The sequence below is a fragment of the Sturnira hondurensis genome, unplaced genomic scaffold, assembly GCF_014824575.4.
Source record: "Sturnira hondurensis isolate 20B ecotype Veracruz unplaced genomic scaffold, ASM1482457v3 Scaffold0022017, whole genome shotgun sequence".
Taxonomy (NCBI): domain Eukaryota; kingdom Metazoa; phylum Chordata; class Mammalia; order Chiroptera; family Phyllostomidae; genus Sturnira; species Sturnira hondurensis.
The window spans coordinates 6,499,511-6,521,757 of NW_028094648.1; the positions used below are offsets into that span (position 1 = coordinate 6,499,511).

General features: G+C 47.5%; 1 protein-coding gene across 1 annotated transcript; it reads right to left on the reverse strand.

Moving 5' to 3' along the window:
- Positions 1-3,050: 3,050 nt before the first annotated feature.
- On the reverse strand, positions 3,051-5,349 carry GSX2 (GS homeobox 2). Its single transcript, XM_037034225.1, has 2 exons — positions 4,563-5,349; positions 3,051-3,894 (listed from the first exon to the last, which is right to left on the reverse strand). The coding sequence occupies exons 1-2, from the start codon at positions 5,137-5,139 to the stop codon at positions 3,554-3,556; spliced, it is 918 nt and encodes a 305-aa protein (XP_036890120.1). The 5' UTR covers positions 5,140-5,349; the 3' UTR covers positions 3,051-3,553.
- Positions 5,350-22,247: the final 16,898 nt, after the last annotated feature.

The following is a 22,247-nucleotide window of genomic DNA, read 5'->3' on the forward strand; positions in this document are numbered from 1 at the left end:
AAAGATTTCACATTCCAAGTTTTACTTTGTCCTAAAATATTCTCAGGTATCCTTGAAGGAATGAGGTGGTGAGAACTAAGCTGTGATGACCACTTCAGAATAAGGTGGGGGGAAGGCGTCTCTATCACCTGGGCTCTCAGACATCTAGGGGTGGGCTTCTGGGTCCCTTCCACCCTGAGCATGCTTTGAAACCAAGAAGCCTTGCTAACTGCCACTATCTGGGTTGGGCCCTTGGCCTTGGGTATGTGTTGGTCACTGGGTGGGAGGGTGAAGGGGAAAGGTCTCTGTCCACCCTCTTTTCTCTGAATGTCTGCACTGGGTCAGGACACAGGGCAAGAAGTCATCTCTCCCGCTGCCCAGCCGACCCCCACCCCACCCCCAGCTCTTTTCCTGTTTAAAGCTACCATTCCTTTTCTCTTAATCGATCGAGGTCCTGTTATCTAATTCTCCTTTTCATCCTCTTTCTCTCTTTCCATTATGTGTCTACAGGCCCCTCAGAGGCCAGGTTTTGTGGAAACAGAGCTCTGTTTCTCAAGATGGGGCATCTAGTGCTTTGCAGGTAGAAAAATTGTCAAGGGTGACCCCACACGTCTTAAATATTCCTAATAAATCCGGGACACTTCACTTGGAGCATTTGATATCGAGATTGGTCAGCAGAGCGTCTGTGTGTGTGAGTGTTGGCACAGGTGTTCTTAACCGAAGGTGAAACTGTAGGCCTTTAAAAGCAGACAGGTTTCCAAAGCCTTATTCTAATTTGCAAACTTCAAAAACATTTACTGAACGAGGGGGATGAAAAATTCATTCTAGTACGCAAGACCCTATGGTTCATCCTGAAGGTGACAAGAAGGTCCCCTGGGCACCAAATGTCCTAGAACAAGGAAGACCCTCCACCCCCTCCTCTCCCCCACCTCCTATCCCGCCTCATCCCCTCCACCTCCACCCCCACACTCCCCCCCCCCCCGCAAAACCCATGCCCAGGTAGGTATCTTTGAATGAACCTTCTCCTTCTTGTGGGGGATCCATTGATATTCTCTTTCCTGAGTAATACACTCTAAGACGGAAGGGAGAGTGGCTGAGACCAAGTTGCAGCGGGGCAGTGGAGCTGGGCCCTCGGCGCAGCGTCGGGTGTGGTCAATGGGTGCCTGTGAGCTCTGGCCGAAGGGCCTGGACCCAGGCGGGGCGCAGATCTCAGGCTCGACTAGGCACGAATTTGGGGAGGGCGAGGCTCTAGCGCGGGGGCGACGGAGGTTACCAGCGGATGGTGGATGGGAGGGGGAAGAGAGTGGCTACCGGACGCCCAGACGAAGCTTAGTTTGGGCAGGAGGGTGGAAAGCGGCCACAGATCCTCTTTATCCTTCTCGTTATTTCCTGAAAAGGAATTCTTAAACGCGAGTTCTTTGCTCCTCGACATTCACTTCTTCCCACCCCCATACTCTAGCCCGGAGGGGCCTGTTTATTGAGAAGGAGGGGGACGGGATCTTTGGAAAAGGCCTCGGGTCGGCGCCCTCTCCTCTTCGCAGCGGTCAGGGCAAGGGCCCCGAGGCTCTCCGTGCGAGAGAGACCCAGAGGCTAAGGCCTCTGACTCAGGCAGAAACGAGCCGGAGGCCAGCGACCTCTGCGCAGGGCCAGGCCGGAGTCGCGGCACCAAGCCGCATCCGCTGGCATTCAGTTCGACAGCATGCAGTCTCTCCTCCTTCCAGCCAGTCTCGGCCGGCACCCGAATTCGAACAAGGGCCGGTCTCCAGGGTCTGAAAGGGCGATCTTCCTTCTGCGGCGCGTGGACGAGAGAAGAGGGAGGAGGGAGAGAAGGAGAGGGAGAAGGAGAGGGAGAAGGAGAGGAAGGGTAGGGGAGAGGGAGACAGACAGATAGACTCTGGGAAGGGAAAACCGCAGTCACCTTCTCCCTTTTCTTCTCCTCCTTTTCCAATTAGCTTCCAGACCTCAGTCTCAGAGCCCCAAGCCCACCTGGAGAGCTTTCTGTTAAGACCGACCTAAAGTCAGTCAGACCTGGAAGTCCATGTACATGTGTTGTAAAAAGTTCCTACGGTTTGACCTCTTTGGTGGACTCTTTACAGAAAATCATCAGAAACGACGCCAGTGGGTAGGTGTGAGATTCAGCTTGCGGAAAATGTCATCTCCTAGTGTCCATGTTTCCATCTTCACTTCCCTTTTAGATGACAGGACCTGGCAGCACCGAGGAGAGCTCCAGGTTGACCTGCTGAGGGCACAGCCACTGCCTCTGCGGGGAACAGTCTTGCAGGAGTTAATTCTGCAAGGTGATGGGAAGAGAGGGTCTAGAAAGGAGACAATTTAGGTTAAAGTCAGGGAGAGGAGAGAAAAACTAAAAACGAGAGTCCAAATGCATCTTTGGGCTATTTGGGGAAAATGAGAACGTCGATCATTAGACAGAATAATTCCCTGTCCCTGACCTATTGTTTTCTTGGCAGTGGTGAAAACCAGCTAACTTCTTAGCCAGAGGAACAGCCAGGAGTGGTACGTTTTCTAGTCACTGAACAGCATCATCGGTGAGTTTCTGTGTTTGCTTCCAACCTGCTTTGATGGGTTGTTGCTCTTCCAAAAATGATTCCAACTCTTCAAATTCCTTCACATAATTCAGCTTTTAGTACCAAGAGATATGAGGAAGAAGAAAAAAGGAGGGTACTGCCGCAGAAAGTAAATACTAGGTAAGGAATTTTCACCTTTTCTTGCTAAGGAGATGAAAAGGTTTGCCTGTCATTCATTGTCGGCATCACTTTAAACGGAGGGATTGTCAACTGTGAGGAGGTTAGCTACTTTGAGGGCGGGGACTTACTACTGAGGGTAGGTGGCATCACAACTGAAGGTATCTCCTTGCCAGAAGTTTGTTACACAGAAATCCTACAGTGTCCCTGAACCAAGAAACCCTCAAGACCATCTAAATTCACACATTTTTCTCTGTCCATGGGCACAGGGTTAGATGGGGACAGCAAACACCATGAATTGAGAACCTCGATTTTGTTTCATTTATTTAAATAAATATAAATATAAATTTTATATAAAACTATTCACATAAAAAAGGGACTTCCAGCTCTTGGATTTTAAACTCTCCCCAGGCAAATTTTCAGAAAGCAAGACCTACAGGGTTTACTTTTCTAAATCAATCTCAATTGAATACTTTTATTTTAAAACAACAGGAAATCATCAAGAAACCGGTGTTCTTATCAGGTTCTGAAAGACAGCAGGGAAGGAAAATGGCATGCGCTTTCAAAAAATAAAACCCCATACAGTGCTAAACTTAAACCAACCCTGTTTTTTCTGTTATATGACACGACTGAGTAGAATCTAGATTATGTACATTTAAAAAAAATCTATTACTGAAAGTGGAGCAAAAACAAATAAGTCAAGGAGGTGACGTGAAGGGTCAGACCCGGCATGCACGCCCTGGGAACGCTCCACTCCTCCTTCTCCAGGTGCGACCACGGAACCGGCAAGGATATTGACCCCTGGGTGCCCGCCGCGTTGGCGTTGTGGGGGCTCCAGGAAGTGCTGAGCTGAAGATGAAGGCGACCCTCCCTCATAAGGGGGATATCTCCTTGTCCTCGTTGGCCGAGGCCGGCGACAAGGAGTCCTCATCCTCAGAGCGCGCGTAATGCGCTTGGCTGCCGACGCACTTGCAGCCCCCGTGACTGTTCCTCTGCGCGCCCTTCCCTTCCTTCTTATGCTTTACCCGGCGGTTCTGAAACCAAATTTTCACCTGCTTCTCCGACAGGTTCAGATACGTGGCGATTTCGATCCTCCGGAGTCGAGACAGGTACATGTTGGAAGAGAATTCCCGCTCCAGCTCCAGGAGCTGCGTGCTGGTGAACGCCGTCCTCATCCTCTTGCCATTGGGTACCTGGCTGGTGTCCGAGCCCCCTGCACGCGGGTTAAGAGAGGGTAGAGAGATCATTCTCGAGAAATGCGCTCCCACCCCAAGTGCCATCCCTTGGAAAAGACGTCTCTCAAGGACCCGCCCGGGAAGCTCAAGCAAGTACCTGTGCCCATCCCTCACGCTTTCCTATTTCCTAGCACATCCTATTTAACTGAGAAGGGTAGAGACGCCCAAAGCAACCAAAGGCCTTAGACATGTGGGACCTAAAATCAGGATTCAAGGGGACTGGGGTTGCAGAGTCAGATACTCCCCTTTCGGGCCTAGCTGAGAGGCAGAGGCAGTCAACCTTAGGCAAAAGTATGGAAAGCTTTATTTAGCCAGACCCGGTGCCCAGTGCCACAGTGAAGTTCAAACCCCTACTCTGAACCTCAGCCAGTTTCTCAGCCCTCAGGTTCGACGTCTCTAAAGCCTCCATATTACACAATACTTGGGAACCAGATACCAGGAATGAGGTGCACTAGGCTACTTGGAGAGTTTGGCAAGCTAACTTCCACCTTTGTAGAACTTCTTGGGCCCACTTCACAGTTACGCTCAAAGCCCCTCCTCCCTCCCCACCCCGCCCCCCGGGCTCCCATTTCCTCCACCGTAGGCGAAGTTTGTTCCCGAAAGCTGAGAAAGCGCGGGGCGCAGGTGCCCAAAGACCCCGCCCTACCCATGGTGAGGCAGTGGAATCTCCGCGGGTCCGCCACGTTGTAGGTGGTGGCGGCGCAGACAGGTGCGTGGTGCTGTGGATGCCCCAAGGCCGCTGCGGCGGCCGCCGCTGCTGCTGCAGCTGCCGCGGCAGCAGCAGAGCTAGACTGCTGGGGCTGGTGGTGGTGATGGTGGTGCTGCGGCGGGTGGTGGTGATGGTGCGCGTGGTTCACGCGCGGGCAAAACTGTGCGTCCCCAGGACCCGAAGAGAACTGACTCTTGAGCAGGGGCAAGGCCCCGGCGCCGCCCGCTGCCCTGCCACCCCCGGCCCCTGTACTCCCAGTCCCTGCGCCCCCGCCGCCTCCGGAGCCCGTGGGTCCCCGAGAGGAGTGCAGGTGTGAAGTGACGCAGAGAGGGCAAACGCAGAACGCGCCGCTCTTGCGAGACGGGCAGCCGGGCCCGGACACAGACATCACCAACGGGGACGGCATGCCCAACGGGATGAAGAAATCTGGCCCGGGGTGCGGCTCAGGCAGCGAGGGCTCGGGTCGGGAGGAGTCCTTGATGATGAGCGAGTCGACATAGAAGGAGCGCGACATTTCGAGATGGGTGGGTGGCTGGAGGGCCAGGCCGGCTGCGGTGCCCCCTCCCCTCTCCTGTTCAGAGGTCTGCCCCAGGCGCTGCGCGGTTGCGGGCGGTCAAGCCCGTGGGGACCGAGAGGTGTCGGCGTCCGGGCTGCGAACAAAGGGGTCCCTGGAGAGGGCTGATCCTCACGTCCCCCGCCCGGAGCCCCGGCTCCGGGATTTTATAGCCCCCACCCCAGCACGTGATGCTGCTGAGTACCGCTCGGCTCAGGCTCTTCGGCAGCTCCCTACCCTCGGGATAGGCTGCCCGAGTCACAACAGAAGCAGCGAGGAGGGGCGGGCGCGCTGCAGGGAATAACTCCGAGGAGGGGGGTGGGGGAGACTTTGCAAAGTGTAGGTTTTGTTAATTTCGCGGGGAGGCCGGCCTCCTCCCCCTCTTTCTCCACGCTTTCCCCGAGAAATCAAAACGGCATCCTCCATCCCACCCCTTCTCAAGCCCGGGCCCCAGCCCAACTCCCCCGGAGCCTGGCCGCAAAGCGCGCCAGGTGGGAACTTTGAGACCTTTTGAATGGGGATGCCCAGTGTTCCCTGGTCCTCTGTGCCAGCGTGACTGAGGCGCGATAAAGTGTGAGGCCTGCAGTTTGGAGCAGGACGCAGGCAGAGAACTGGCAGCCCGGTCCTGGAGCTCGGCTTAGGCGACGGATATACACACGCACAGACTCAATCCTCCAGCCTTTGGACTTGACCAAGGTCATTCACGCCATTTAGGTGGCTAGTTCCTGAGGGATCCTGGGAGTAAGAGTGAAGCCATCCAGCTGAGAAGCTGACAAGCTTTTCAATCTAATTCTTGAGAAGCTCTGTAACGCCTTTGCACTCGGGGCTCCTCAGATCGACGACCCTTCCTTGTGTCCCTCCCTTTTTGAGGGGCAGCTCCCATCTCCCTTTGGCAGAAGAGAGAAGTCTCCTGCCCCTTTTCGGTTCACAGACTTGGGCAGCTGGCAGACTAACCAGAAAAAAACTTTCCCCTCTGCACTCATTTAAAAGCCCAAAAAGATTGCAGGAAATTAGGCCATCCAAGGAATCCAGCCTCTGGTGGGAAAAGCGCTTTGGAAAAGGAAATCTCTGAGTGGCACAGGGTCAGTGAAGGACCGAGTGGCTACGTGAGAAAGGGGGCCGCCAGGATGGGGGCCACGGATCTTTGGGGAAGTGAAGTGACTGCTTTCTCTCCTTATCCCTGTAGAAAAGGTGTTTGGAATGGGGAGGGGTGAGCAACGACTACAAATCTGATCCTTTCCCCTGAACAACTAACTTTAGGCCTGAATGCACGTCAGTGTTAAGAAACTTGGGGACAGGACTTCCTCCACCTGTGAGAAGCAAGTGCCCAAATCCCAGGGAAGCACCGGCCTCTCAGCTGGAGCCATGGCTGTCTCTCTGTCCTCTGTCTTTCTGTCTCCCCTTTTCCCCTCTCCATCTCTGTGACAGTCTCTCTTGCCTGCTAGAGAAGTGTAATTGGGTTGTAGGGATGCCCCGCTCTGGGGAGCCCAGGATTTATGGATGGCAATTAAAGTTTTATGAATTGCAGCTGAGGCTGGTTATTGAGCTATTTGAATGTGATTAGAATTCAATTAGAAAGTGGTTAGTGGATGGTGGGTCTCCAGAGTGTAAACAGACAGCTATGCCAGAAATGTGCTAATCCAACATCTTGTGACAACAATTAAGAAGTCTCAGGGCTTAACTTTGGGCAACTCAGCTGTAACTACTTTTGTACCACAAGGTTTGTCGGTGCAGCCATTGCAGATGCTCAGCCTGAACCTGGCTCTGCCTGGTCCAGCTCAACCTCACTCAAATTGATAGAATCCAGGCAATCCCTGGGATCATTCCAGCCCCCAAAAGAAGACTGGGAGCTTCACCATCAAGAGAGGCTTAATGACAGTGTTTTTTACGGACTTCAATTATCCAAATAGATGACACGATATCCCTATTCACTTTGCAAGTTATATATGTATATATTGTAAATGTTATGTTATATCATATGTAACTATATATATTACTTGTTCACTTTGCATATGTATATGCATCTCTCCTTTTTATCCTCTGTGCTACATAAAAGTTAATCCAAAATCTATTTGGGGCTGAAGTTTTGGGTGTCAGTGTTCCCAGCAGTTCTGGGTGTGCTCACAGGAAGAACTCCTACACTAATGTGCTGGGATTTGTGCCTATAGGAGGACCATTTCATTTTGGAGAATGCTAATTACAAACCTTGAGCCTCTAATTCAATTTATACCTGGCTGTGGAAACATGCAGTTGGAGATAAAGTGCTAAGGCATTTTTTTAAAAAGTGAGGCTCACGGGATGAGAGCTTAGGGCTGCAAGGGGCACAGCAGCTTGGACCAGACTGAGGCCCAAACCAGACCAAGTCTGAGAAACTTGCCTATTAGGGTACTTGGTTAATTGCTTCAGCCCAGTAAGAACACGTACTCGGGGGTCATGTTCCACACCTCCATGTTCCATATTTCCGCGCATGTGTTACAGTCTTTCTCTTCTTAGACTTCTCTTTAGCTGTCTTTGGATCCCTCAGTGTCCTCCCCATCTGTCTGTCTGTCAGTCTGTCTCTCCTTTCCTCCACCCCAGCCCAGTCTTCAGAAGCAGGCCTCCCTGTGCCTTACCACCCCCTCCTGAGGAAGCCCACCCTCCACGGCCCCAGGCAGCTTTGCAGCTCTTCCTGACCAGCTAGAACCTTCCCCAGGACAGCAGCACCTTGAATCAGCTCAGAGCAGAAGCCTGCCTCCCCCAAGATGTTGGTGAGCCCCCATGGTGCCCCCACTGCTGCACAATTTTATTTCTCACTGATTCTGTCCGATAAAATTTCATCATCCATTAAGTAATCCCTGAAATGAGAGCTCTTATGAGCCTATAATGAGCTCTAATTGCCACGACTGGGGGAGCCACGTGGAAGGATTTATTCGGTATTAAGCAGTCGGGTACAGAGTACAGGCTGTTACCTAAGCCATTACTTTCATAATTCAAGGAGAAAATTAGTTCTTTTAGTGGGGCATCCTTTGATTTCCTCCTTCTTGCTCGAGATGACAGGATGGTGTTGTCTTCCCTGAGTACAAGGCAATGTTACAAGTGCGAAGGTAACAAAACTGTCCCCGTTCATCGCCACCCCCCCCCCCCCGCCCGCCCCGCTCAGCTTGGAAAGCCACCCTTACCCTGAACTGAGGGGAAAAAAAAATCAAAGCAGTTCGGAGGTGCCGCCCTCTGCCCCTGGACTCTCCAGCCTGAGCCTGGGTGAGCAGTTTCCTCCCAGCTCAAACTTGAGATTTGAATTCTTGGTTGTAGAATTTCAAAAAGTCTTCCAGAACTTTACCCACCCCAATCAGGGATCACACCTGACCTGACCCCCACAATCCTCTCTTCTTCTCCGTCTTCCTTTTTCCTTTCAAGGGCAAAGTCGGAGAAAGCAGAGGGCGGGGACTTAGCGGGGCTTATTCAACAGGCTCCCGAGTTCTGACCCGTGGTCTCGCTCCGCGGTTCTTTCGGCTGTAACGCCCACTTTGCCCCTCCCTCTGCGCCCCCCAAAGCGCCAGCCCCCATTTCTAGTTCTTTTTTTTCCCTCTCAGTTTCAGGGTTTGTCCACATGGTTCTCCTGCCCCTAACCGAGACCGTGAGCAGGGCGGGACAGCCCGGGAGTCGGCGGGGCCGCCTCGGATTTATTTGCTCCTCTTACATTGATTTCATATTAGTTTCCAAAGCGATGAATGATCTGAAAGCTGGGTTTTGTTAGCCGAATACAAACAGGAGACAGGACTTACTTGCCCCCAGCTCCCTTTAATGAGGCCATTATCAAAGCGTGAACAAGTCTATGAATGTTTTATTGAAAGCGCATCGTTAACTTGTATCCATCCTTTTCTCGGAGTGGCATTGTGGTATTGCTGTCTGTGGCACATCTTACCCGATATAGCCCGAGATTTCCCCATTCTCTGTAACCAGGCAACCCTGTCTGAATACCCCAAAATTGAAAAGAACCGCTTAGTCTTCAAGAAAGTCCTCAATAATAGTGGAAAAGAACAAAGATCCAGGAGACAACAAAATGCCACAGGGGTGACTTTTCATGAGCAATTATCTCTCATTAATCAGAAGAACAGCTGCAATATTAATTTTCTCTCTTTCTTTCTCTCTTTTCACAGTCTCCAACATTTGAATAATCATAAATTTTGATTTTATGGAGTCACATTTTCAGGGGCTGGAGGAAAGCAGTTACCTAGTTGAAGGAGAAAGCACTCATTTAAAAAAAATTAAATAAAGCTTGCCAACAAAGCAAAATGGGGAAAAAAATGAGAGACATACTAGAGAAAATGGTACCCCCTCCTTCTTCTAGAGGGCGGCTGGGAATCAGGACTCTGCTCCAGTCCCCCCCTCCGACCTCCCCCTCCCCTCGTTTCTCCCCCTGCCCAAACCTATTCCCCAGTTCGGCTCTGAGCAGGGCGGAGGGAAGCGTCCGGGCGTCTGGCGTGGGGGTTTCAGCCGGGTTTCTGCCCGTTTAACTTGCAAACGTGAAGCCAAGTGTTGTCGATCTGACCAAAGAGACACTCTTTGGGCGTAACTTGTATTGTGGCCATCAAACGCCCGTCAGCCTTGGATGAACTGAGACGTGCATTCAGCAGACCTGGGGCGCTCGCTCTCTTTTCAGACATTGGAGAGGTGATTGTTCGCAGGGTGTGTAGCCAGGGCGGACCACGAGGGTCCCTAGATAAGACAGTAACCTGCGAACCGGCTTGGGAGAGTGAAAGAATTTCATTGAAGCCGAGGCTATAATTAGCAAAACACGCCCTCAGAAAGAACCCCAGCCCTCCGGGGTTGGAATAAAAGCGTAGAGTTGTGAGTCCCCACATTCCTCCGCTGGTTGCGTGATGAGGCTGTCCCTTCATCTGCGCAAATAGTGTTTCCTTTAATGCTAGGCCCAGAGGGTGAAGCCGTTCTGCACAGAAGGCAGGCTGCGTGTGTACCTTGTGCTCAGGCACCGTCAAAAAGAGCTTTTGCTTCGCCCTAGTGTTTATTCAGAGCCGAGGGGCCTTTGAGAAACCTGCATTCGCGTTAGTGCTCTGTGGAGGGATAGCGGTTCGGTTTGGCCCTGGAAGAAGGGGATGGGGTAGGTAGGCTTCTACAAAGGGAGTGCGGAGTTTGGCTCTGAATTTCAGAATAGCCTCCAAGAGTTTAGAACAGGGTGTTTTTTAAGTGTATTTTATTGATTATGCCATTACAGTTGTCCCATTTCCCCCTTCATCCCCCTCCACCCTGCACACCCTCTCCCACCCACATTCCCCCCTTTTAGTTCATGTCCATGTGTCATAAGTTCTTTAGCTTCTACATTTCCCATACTATTCTTGCCCTCCCCCTATTTTCTATCTACCATCTATGCTACTTATTCTCTGTCCTCCTCTGTCCCCTCCCACTCCCCTGTTGCTAACCCTCCCTGTGATCTCCATTTCTTTGGTTCTGTTCCTGTTCTAGTTGCTTGCTTAGTTTACTTTTGTTTTTGTTTTAGGTGTGGTTGTTAATCATTGAGAGCTTGCTGTCCTTTTACTGTTCATATTTTTATCTTCTTTTTCTTAAATAAATTCCTTTAACATTTCATATAATAAGGGCTTGGTGATGATGAACTCCTTTAACTTAACTTTATCTGGGAAGCACTTTATCTGCCCTTCCAGTCTAAAAGAAAGCTTTGCTGGATAGAGCAGTCTTGGCTGTAGGTCTTTGGATTTCATGACTTGGAATACTCCTTTCCAGCCCCTTCTTGCCTGGAAGGTCTCTTTGGAGAAATCCGCTGACAGTCTGATGGGAATGGCACTGGATTCCCACCACACTTTCCTGCTCCCTACTTCACCTTAATTGGTACTTGCCCACCATCAAATCCTTAGGCCTAACTAGTCATTCCTCCCCCACCCTTAAAGCTCTCCTCTGTCATCAGAATAAAATTTATTGAGCGCCTACTCAGTGCCCAGCGTGTGCTAAGCTCCGCAGGGAGCACGCCTGAAAAGGCCCAGACTGTATCCAATAGAATATTGTTTCATTTCAGTAACAATGGCCCGAGGTGGGGAATAATTATCCGGATAATTGAAGCAAATGCTCCACCTCCTGTCCACCCTGAACAGTTCCCTCAGCATTAGCCACTCCCCTCCCCCCCACTGTCTTTCTCAGAGTGGTTTTTGTTTGGGGGTTGGGGGTGCTGAATTACTCCTCAAACCATTTCCCCTCTTTCCTTGGCTTAAGTTTGCTGAAAGCACTGGGCAGAAATAACTGCTTAGCAATGATTCGAGATAGGGTTTTTTGTTTATTTGTTTGTTTTAATGTTACCAAAAGGAGAGTGAAGTTTTATCATTTTTAGCAACCTGGTCTTTATATGTACCCACTTAGTTCTTGGAATGGATAACACCGGGGCCTGAAGTGACCTGCAAGGATGAGTGGGCATTGGCCTGGGACAGGAGGATGGGGAACTGTCGGGCCACCAGTGAGTGAGCACAAAAGTTGGGAAGAGTATCTGCACGAGCTGAAAGGAGGCCAGGGAATTTAATAGAAGAATCTCAGTTTCTGCATCTGTGAAATAGGAAAACTGTACACCACCTTCCAGTCCTTGTGAGGAGTGAAGGCCTGCCAGCACTGTTCCTGCTGCCTAGTTAGAGGCAGTGGTGCTTCTTGCTTTCACTATCTGGCACCTGCAACTCCCTGGGCCCGAGCTTTGGGAAGGAGGGATCAGAGACCTGGGTTTCTTAGAGCAGAGGTCCCCAACCTCTGGGCTGCGGACCAGTACCAGTCCGGGCCCGTTAGGAACCAGGCTGCACAGCAGGAGGTGAGCTTGAATGTAATGCATTTGAATCATTCTGAAACCATCCCCCTACCTCCAGTTCGTGAAAAACAAAAAGTCTTCCACAAAACTGGTCCCTGGTGCCAAAAAGGTTGAGGACTGCAGTCTTAGAGAATAATCAGGAAGCCAGAGCCCCTGCGCAATCATCTCTTCATCCTGGCGTGCCTTTTCCGGCAGCATTTCACCCTCCAGGTCTCCTTTGAAGCCTGGCGCCCATACCCTGGAGGTGCCTAGCCTGGATTTCTCCAGACTTCAGTTGCTGGGTGTACCTGTCCCTGTTAAGCAGCCCCATCAACCTGAGCCTTCCCGGCAAACCTTGCCATCTTCTACTTTGTCACCTGGTCAAGGACCTCATGTCTTGGCAATCCCTACATGGGACTGTGCCTGAAATTTCAAGGCTCCTTTGGCCTGGAGAAACCTCCCAGGTTTGCTGAGTTGTTTTGCAGATTGAACATAGGACGATCTTCAAAGCTACCATTTTCAGAGCTCTGCCACGCCCCGGAATCAGGAGCCTTGCTTTCATGACCCCATTTAATCTGCCCAACCACCTTGACAGGTATAGCACCGTTACTATGGCTGTTTCTGTGACAATCCTGAGTCTCACTGAAATTCAAAGACCTACCCAAGGTCACACAACTACAGATGGCAAAGCCAGGATTCAGGCTCTGTGGAATGTAGGCGTCTGGTCTTGGGCACTAGGCAACACTACCTCTCCTAATAATACCTGGCATTTCTTGATCAGTATGCCTTAAGCCTTTAACTCATCATTGATTCTTCATAATGACCCTGGGAGGTAAGTACTTTTATATCTCTCGCATGTTTATTGTCTACTCCTTGGTTAGTGTGGTTTTTCAATATATTAAAGATTACAAAGGAGAGTCTGACGTGGCCCACATGACAGAAACAGCACAGGCTGAAACTGGGATGAGGATAGGGAATGTGATTTTTATTCACTTGTGCCCAGAACACACACAATACTGAAAGACATCTGGAGCAGATGAAAGCAACACCGTATTCTTTTACTTCAAAAGCCTTCACCATAATCAGTACAGTTGACTGCAGGCTGCACCTGAGCAGAAACTGGGTCTTTTTCATTTATTCACCAGCATATAGCAAACGTCTAGCCTAGTGCTGGCATATATTAGGAGTGAGATAAACATCTGTTGAATGTCTCTCTCTTCAGCTAGGGAAACCAGCGTAGAGAGGCCGTGCAGCTTGTCCAGGGCCGCACAGCTTGGAAATGGCAGAAGAAGGGTCCAAGCTGAGGACTTCCTAATGCTGAGATCCTGCCTGCCTTTTGCCTTTTTTTGCTAGTTGTTGGATTTTTTTTCTTATTACATGTACTGGGGTGACATTGGTTAATAAAATTATATAGGTTTCAAGCATACAGTTCTATGATACATCATCTGTATGGTGCATTGTGTGTTTACCACTCAGAGTCAAACCTTGTATCACGATCTATTTGACCCCTTTTACCCTTTATCACCCTTCCCCCTTCCCTCCACTAACCACCACTGTTGTTAGGGTCGTTATTCCCTTTTCGCCCTCGGCATAGGTCCCTGCGCCTTGGCCTCAGGGCTGCAGGGACTGAGCACAGAACCTGGTTGGGTGGAAAGTCTGTTCTCATTACCTCCCCCCACCCGCACAAGTCTGGGTGCCGCCGAAGGAGGTGGAAGTTGTCAGAGGTCTGAGAGGCAGCTTCCTAGACAGGGGTACATAGGCTCTGAGACTGACTCTGCCAGACGCTCCTTGCAGCCCGCCACTCCGCTGGGCGCCGGAGCTCCCACCCAGCGAGAACTGCAGCCCACTCCTTCCCAGTATCTCTCTCCCTCTCTCCGAGTCTCGGTCTTACCCCTCCCTGGCTAACCTATTTCTTACTGGAAAACGAAGCAACTCCAAGCGATCGCATTCAACCCGCAGCCTGAAAACACCTCCCTTTGCAAGGCGCCCCAACACCTGCACACAGGCCACCACACAGCGAGCCAGCAGCAGGTGCGCATGCGCGAGCGAGTGCGTGTACGGGGGAGACTCCCGCGTGAGTCTGTGAGTGCGCAAGCGCGAGTGAGGAGTGTGTGTGTGAGAGGGTGGGTGGAGGTGAGCGCGCGTGAATGTGACACGACCTGTGTACACGAGAGTGTGTGAGGTGAATGGACAATATCTGCAAGTCTGTGAAGAGGTGATGCACGCATTTGAGTAGCATGTGCGTGTGTGAGTGTAAAAATGAAGAGTGTAAGTGCTTGAGCGCTTGAGTGGGGAGTTGTAGCAAAAGTGTGTGCGTGAATATGGGAGTGTGTGACTATATGAATGTGGGGAAAAATAGTGTGCGAGGACGTGTGTGCTGGGGCAGGTGTGTGAGTGAGCATCTGAACGTGAGTATGCTCCTGGGAGTACTCGCCAGGGTGCGTGCGAATGTGTAATGACGTGTGTGTGCGCCAGGCTGTGTGTGAAAAGTATAAATGAAGTGCGAGCATGTGAATATGAGTGTAGATGTGTGAGAGCATGTGTGAAGTTTGTATGTGAGGGAGTATGCCTGCGTGGGGTGAGTGCCTGGGGCCTTGGAAACCCAGGGTTGCAGGGGCTGTGGGGGGAGGAAGGAAGAAAGGGCCCTCACATGGAAACTGAGTTAGCCCTAGCAGGGAAGGGCTCTGGGAGCAAAACCTGGGTCCCCTCACCCCTTTTAAAAGCTGCCTTCAATTTTCTTCACTCGCCCTCTGGATCACCTTTCTGTCCATTTACTCAACGAGCATTTATGGAGTGCTTACAGAATGCCAGGTTCTGCTTTAGCAGCTGGGGAAACTGGGAGAAGGAGCTAGGTTAGGTCTCCCTTACTGGAGCTTCCACAGGGCCTTCTGTTCATGTGTCTGCTTTGCAGAATGCTGGTGTCACAAACACATTTTGGCCTCTGCCCTTAAGCAAAGAGGCATGCAGGGCTGCAATGTAAATTCCCCCCTCCTTTGGCAATGGAAATAACAACCCTTCTCATAGAGTGGCTGTGAGCATTAGATGGGTTATCATGAAAACGTTTGGCACAATGCCTAGCACATGGTTAGCACTCAATATACGTAACAATGATGATAGTGAGATGATGTTCTCCAGGCCTCATGGAATACTTTGGAGATGGGGAGATACTGCGTTTGTGAGCTACAGACTTTAAGAGATTATTTATGGATTTAAATTAAATTGATTTGTGTATAATATTACAGTCCTCTCTAGCATCAGGTTGTCGGTTTCAGATGCTTGGTCTTCATTCTTCTCTAGTGACTTCTTCCCTTCCTGACCAATGGTATTAATACTACTGTTGTTGAGGGGAAGTGGAAGATCAGTGGGAGAAGACGGTGAGTACCCACAGGGGCGGAATGTTCTTTCAGCAGCCTTAGAAGTCTTTCAAGTCCTTCAGTGTACCACGAAAGTGAAAAGGAATGTTTTCACAGTGACACAAAATGTGTGCTGTAATTTAACTTTGTGAACAAAACTTCCGATGAAATGTGACATAGGAAATATATTTCCTGATTGGCCATGTACTTCCCTGAAACAAGATGCTTCATAAACAATTGCAGGACGTACTTTTTTTGTTTTCAGAGAAGGCTCTCTTACTAAGATTTCTTTCTTTTTCTTTTTTTTTATGTTCTAACTGGGGTCATAAAATAATTTTATTTTAAACCAAAAGTCATGTTGGAAGGTTAAATTTCCTCACTGAGACTTTTTTTAAAGAAAAATATATCAAAAAGAAATCTTGAAAAGAGTGAGAGTTAATTGCTGCATTGGATTTTTTAATTTAGCAGCTGGAAAAGAATTTTGCCATTATCCAGCTGACTCATCTCATGTTCCAACAAGAGAAAGTGAAGTCCAGAGAGATGAAGTAGTGTAAGTGGTCAGTTCCTCTAGCAGTCACGAGGCAGCAACATCTCTATTTTGTTCCTTTAGCCACAGTTGTACATTTGCTGGAAGATGCCCTGGCAACTAGGGGCAAAAGAGGGAGAGGAGTTTCATCTCTCTTCTACATGGGTACCCCTCTGTTGTTGGCCTCTCTGTCGTCTGGTGGCTCAGACCTGAACCCTTGGAATCTCCTTGACTCCCTGCATTCTCTCTGTACATTTAATTCATTGGTTAGTACTGATGGCTCTACTTTTAATTATATTCAGAAACTGATCACTTTCCATTTTCCCTCCACCATCATATTGGCTTATATCACACTCTAGTCTCCTGATTAGGCTCCTTCCTCCTCCACTTGTCTCTACAGTCTGATCTCAACCCAGGAGCCAGAAAGATCCTCTGAAAATAGAAGTCATGTACAATGGAATACTACTACACTGGAAAAAAGGTGAAATGTTACATTTGTAACAACATGGATGGATTTGGACAGTGTTATGCTAAGTGAAATAAGTCAGATGGAAAAGAACAAAATTATGATTTCATTCATGTGTAGAATATAAAACCAAAAAAAGAGAGAGAAAGAAATGGACTAGCCAAAGAACTTACATGCATGACCCATGGACATAAACAATGGTGTGGGGTTTGCCTGAGGGAGTGGGGGGTGCTGGGTGGAGGGGGCAAAAAGGGAAAAATTGGGACAACTGTAATAGCATAATCAAGGAAATATTAAAAAAAGAAATATACAAATGAAAACAGACTCACAGATAGGGACAACAGATCGCTGATTACCAGAAGGGAAGAGGGTGTGGGAGAAGGGCCAATGGGTAAAAGCAGGTCAAATGTATGGTGACAGATGGAGACTAGACCTTAGGTGGTGAGCATATATTGAATTATAATGTTCTACACCTGGAACTTATATAATATTATAAACAAATGTTAATTCTATTAAAAAATCAAAGTCAGATCAGGTCAGAGCAAAAACCAAACCTTACAATGGCCAGAAAGGCCCTCCCTGATTTGGTTGTGACCCTTTCCCTGACCTCCTTCCTCTTATTGGCCTACTGGCTTGTTCTGCTTTCCTTGCTTGTCTGGGTCTCTCTGCGCTGGCCTTGCCCTCTGCCAAGAACTCTTTCCTATAAGCCCACCTCTCACTTCCAGTCTTCCCTCAAATCTTATTGTTCTCACTATTTTTTAAACACCAAAGCCCCTACTGTGCCCACTGTACTCCAAACCCTCTTACTACGCTTATTTTGTTCTCCCATAGCACATCAACTCTCCAATATTCTACATAAGAAACTGTTTATTTGACAAAACTGCCTGTGTGAACGAAAGCTCCTGGAGGACATTTATGGCCAATAGGGTCACTGAAAACAGTGCCTGGCACAATAGGTATCAATGAATATTTGATGAGGGATCCAAAGAAAGCCAGTGTTCTTAGCAGATGCCTAACCACAACTCTGTCTTACCTCTGCATGGCACTCTGGAGTTTACAAAAACTCTTACATGTGTTGTGTCATTGACTATGCATGATTATATAAGCAACATAGGACTTTTTTACAACTGCTATTTCCACAGCAAGGTATTCAGAAGTTATAAAGGACTTGCCCAAATCAGATTTAGAAATGGGATCTAAATCAAAAGGTCATTTTGGGTGGGGGACAAGTTCTCCATTCTAGACCTCTTGGCTGAATGAAGAGAACTAATAGGTCACTGGGTTCACTGTGTATCCTTCTAAACCCTGACCCTGGGGTGAGGGCTGGGGTCCTCGCTTCACTGTCTGCCTTTGGTATTACGTAACTGCTCAAGCCCCAGCTAAATGAGTGGTGCTTGGGGAAACATACGACAATGGCCACATCCTCTTGTTTTTATAATCTGCACAGGGTAGAAAACAAGAGATATTGTCTTGTTAGCTTGACCTCATTTGGAGTCTGGCCTGAATCTCTGGACTTGGCTGGGTGCCCTCCCTCATCTGACTGCTCTGGGCAAACCAGCATACTTTCTTAGTCAGTGTATTACAGTTCCTTCCTCGTGTTTGGGTTCTCTGTCAGTCCATCAGATTTAGCTGATACGCGGGCTCATTGACTACACACTGATGGGGCAAGACAATGTCCCTAATTCTCTAGGCACACACAGTGCCATTGTTTTCTACAAATACTAGTAACAATGCTTTTACCAAAGCATTGGTATCTCAATAGTAATTAATAACTGTTGTTGAAATGTATCATATTGAAGTACAAAAGTGGGAAAAATGTGGTATTCACAAAATAGATGTAAAATAAAATTTACAAACGGAACAAGTTTTTAAAGATAATACTTCTTCCTCAAGGATATTCTCATGTAGTAAAATAATGACAGTCCCTTCTTTGTTATCCCTGAATAGCATAAATTGTTACTTTTTTATGTGAATGGGGAGAATTTAAACATTTGAGACAAGAAAAGGAGAAGAACAATTTAATTATTTACTGAAATATTAATTCAGTGTTTGGTTATTCACAGATTATCTCCATGCCATCTCCATTTAGAGTTTAATACGTGTCTCAATTATACAGTATTTTTCTGTTCCAGGTGCTCTAACGCAGTGGAGGCATTAATTATGAATGCAGAAGGCATAGCTAGGAAAGAAGCAATGGCAGCCAAAGTTAATAGCATCATTGTTGGTACATCTTTACCTATGGGTGTTTTTTTTTTGTTTTTTGAGATCAGGCAAGTTAATGGAGTCCCACATAATGTGTCTAAGAATGATCACAATATATTTATATTGGTCAGAGATTGACCTCTACCCAAATGGGACTCTTGTTGTGTTTAGTTGTCAACAAAAGGCAAAACGTATCAGAATAATGGCCACTTTTAAATATGAGGTCTGTCCAGAAAAAGTCCAGCCATTGTTATACAACAAGAGCAGTTTGTGTAACCTGGCAGCCTAGGGGAGTGGACTGGAATATGCATATGTGAACAATGACAACATAACTGTACTAGTCAGCGGGAACGGTAGGCACCATTAAGTAAGTATGGCCACTGTGTGGCCCATTGCATTTAAAATGACTGAGCAGGTAGAACAAAAAAAAAAAATCTGCATCCAATTTTGCATTAAGTTTCCTCCATGGAACTATCTGGATGATTCAAAAGGCCACAACTATGGGCAACCAACTGGTGATTGGCAGCTTCATCATGACAATGCTCCTGCTCATGCATCATGTCTTGGGCATTTTTTTTGCAAAATATCAAATCACCCAGGTGACTCAGCCCCTCTACAGCCTAGATGTGGCACCTTGTGACTTCCGGCTCTTCCCAAAACTAAAATCACCTTTGAAAGGGAAGAAATTTCAGACCATTGATGAGATTCAGGAAAATGCAATGGGGCAGCTGTGGTGATTGGGAGAACTGTGTGAGGTCCCAAGGTACCTATTTTGAAGGGAACTGAGGTATCATTGCCTAAGTACAATGTTTCTTGTATCTTCTTCAATAAATGTCTCCATTTTTCATATTACATGGCTAGACACCTTCTGGATAGACCTCGTATAAGACCTGGGTCATATTGTTAGAGGTCATATTCTGGAAATAGAACTACAGTTTCTATTGAAATTCAGTTTAGTTTAGTTCACCATTCTTTACTGAGTGTTTCAATGTACTAGGTGATGGGGCTACAAAGATGACTGGAGCCAAACCAAAGTCCTGGTGAATTCTAATAGGTGTGTGATCGTGGAATGTAACAATCTATGGAACCATGGACGAGAGAGCCATTCTTTCTTTCAGCTGGCAACAAACTCTGACTCTGGTATTGGGCCTCGACCTGTTTACAGAATGTGCTCAGATTATAAAACAACACAACAGGGCAGAAAGTGGGATAACTGTATTAGAATAACAAAAAAATTAAAAAAACTAAAAGCAATACAACAATAGCAGTGGGAGAAGAGACTTCTAGCCAAAGGCCCATTAGCAAGTACAGGCCTAGACGATGGATGTGCATTACGTGGAGGTGGAAGAGCTGCGAGCAGGAGGGAAGAGCAGCAATGGCCGCTTAGTACTTAGCGCTTAGTGGCAGAAAGCAAAGGGTCTGAATGGTAGGTGAGTATGAGATATCTCTGTATTAGATGGACAGTCTTTCAAGGTTGCTATGGAGAAAATTGAAATGGGGTATTGTAATCACTGAAAAGGATGCATTGGAAAAGAAACCAAAAGCAATTAAAATCTTAAAGTTCGGTCTCAAGATAATGAAGATCACATTAGTCAGTGGTGGTGGGAACGGAGAGGAGAGGACAAATTCAAGAGTTGTGGGGAAGGGAGGACCAACAGTCTTTTGTTACTAATTAGAAGGGACGTGGGTACCGAAAGAGAAATAAGTCAGCGGGGATTTGGATTTCTGGCTCAGGTGTCTGCATTACTGATGATGATGTTAACAAATGTAGCCATTGCAAATAGAAGATAAGCAGTTGTGGGGTTTTGGGGGGAGGTTGGATGGGCTTGGGGATAGAGTAGATGGAAGAAAAAGACAAAGTATTTGGTTTTAAACATTTTGAGTTGTAAGTGCAGCCATAATAAACACGAGGAAATTTTTGATGTACAGGAACAGTTGGAAATATGAATCTGAACTTCAGAGAAATTAGGGTTGGAAATAAAAATTGCATTAGCCTATAGTATTTCAACTATATGTCAGCGTTGCAGCATCCAAATGAGACAAAAGGACTAGGGGCTGGGGTGATGGTCAGGAAAGGCCTCAGGTTGTTATTTTGGCACAGTACCTCTCAGAGAGATTGGCACGTAGTGTTTAACATAATTGCTGAATGCTGACTCTGTTTCAGAGTCTCACTTCCCTTCTCTCAGGAATTGTATAATCTCTTGGTCCATCTACCTAGTGGTAATCAGAGCCTCAGCACTTGATAGTGAGATTGGAATACAGTGGGTTTGGAAACAAACCAAGGTTATAAAGTGGCTTCGTGTGAATACGGGATTAGAGTTAAAAAAGAAAAGCCTCCTGTAGCAAACCAGGTGCCTTAGAAAGTTGGCCTGCGTGCTCTCTCATCCCATCCCGTCTAAGAAGTAGAGGGCAGTGAGGAAATCCTGCCATGGTTTTTAGATACCCTGCCTTGTATTCTTTCCCAAAAGACTTTCTTTTCCATAGACCGCAGGCATTTTCTGATCAACTCACCTTATTTCCACAGGGCCTGTTGACAACTTATGCCATGGACCCACTGAGTGGGGCAGCTAGATTTTATGGCCTGGTCCTAGTTTATTACCTCAGCTTTGCTCAGCTTTTCAGTCTGAGTCAGAATCCTAAGTGACTGCTCCAGGTTACAAGATGTTTGTGTTTTCCTGAAGGACTTAAACACTTGCAAAATGCCTGTCATTTGCACCTCCAGAAAGAAGATTGCTCATCTTTGAAATCCCGTGTAGGTAGAAAATGATAATGATAAGGCAATGCCAGAATTCATATACAGTATCACCATTTATTATCAGCTATGTATTTTTATTGGCCCTGGCTAATTTCCATTAGTTACTCCCTTCCCTAACTGCCCTCATCCCATTACATTCTGGATCAACCTCTCTACCTCAACCCAGCAGGTCTCTTTGGGGTCCATAGCACACAGAACCCCATAAATTCCTTACTGTTCACATGTGTGGCAACTATAAGTTTTATCTCAATATAGTATATCTTGGGACATAATTCTCAGTATTTATTTATGCATGCCCCTAATCTTTCCAGAACAATTAGCATCATCTAGAGAGATGGGTGAGTTGAATGGACTATTTGACTAAGTCAATTTGATGACAATTGTATGGTAACAATAATAATGGTAACAACTGTCACTCACTGAACGCTATGGGAGACACTGTCCTAAGCATTTTGCTGAGTGTTTTTGTTAAGCACAGACAGGGGAGTAAAGGAAAGTAGGAAGTATCCTACTTCAGTAATCTGCTTCAGTAATTGCAAAGCCAGATCCCACAGAGAACTGGGAAAATTGTTCCTCCTCATGCCCCAGGGGCTTACTTAGAGTGTTAAGGATTCTCCTTCCCTTTGGGAACAAAATTTGCTGATGTTCAGATAAAAGATATTTCATGAATTCAGCAAATATTTATTGAGTGCTTACAATATGTCAAGCACTCTTCAAGGTGCTAGGAAAAAGTAGTGAACGCAACAGAAGTATTTTTCCTAATTGGACTCTTCTGTTCTAATACTAACTTATGTTAAGATTGAGTGATAACAAATCTCATGGGGGTGGTCTCTTTTTAATGCTTATTCTTCAGGTTTGAAGTCGTCCCCATTTTTTAGATTGTGCTTGAATTAAGAAATGAGTACAAATCAATATTTACCAAGTTTGTTTGTAGGGGACAGAAGCTGTTGGTTGCTTCTACAGCATTCATAGTGATTGGTTTCAGCGTTGGAATC

Excerpts from the sequence above, each read along its gene's own strand:
- GSX2 (XM_037034225.1), bottom strand. The coding sequence starts at position 5,139 with ATGTCGCGCTCCTTCTATGTCGACTCGCTCATCATCAAGGACTCCTCC. Across the intron at positions 3,895-4,562 it reads ATTCCACTGCCTCACCATGG|GGGGCTCGGACACCAGCCAG; the intron begins GTAGGGCGGGGT and ends ACCCGCGTGCAG.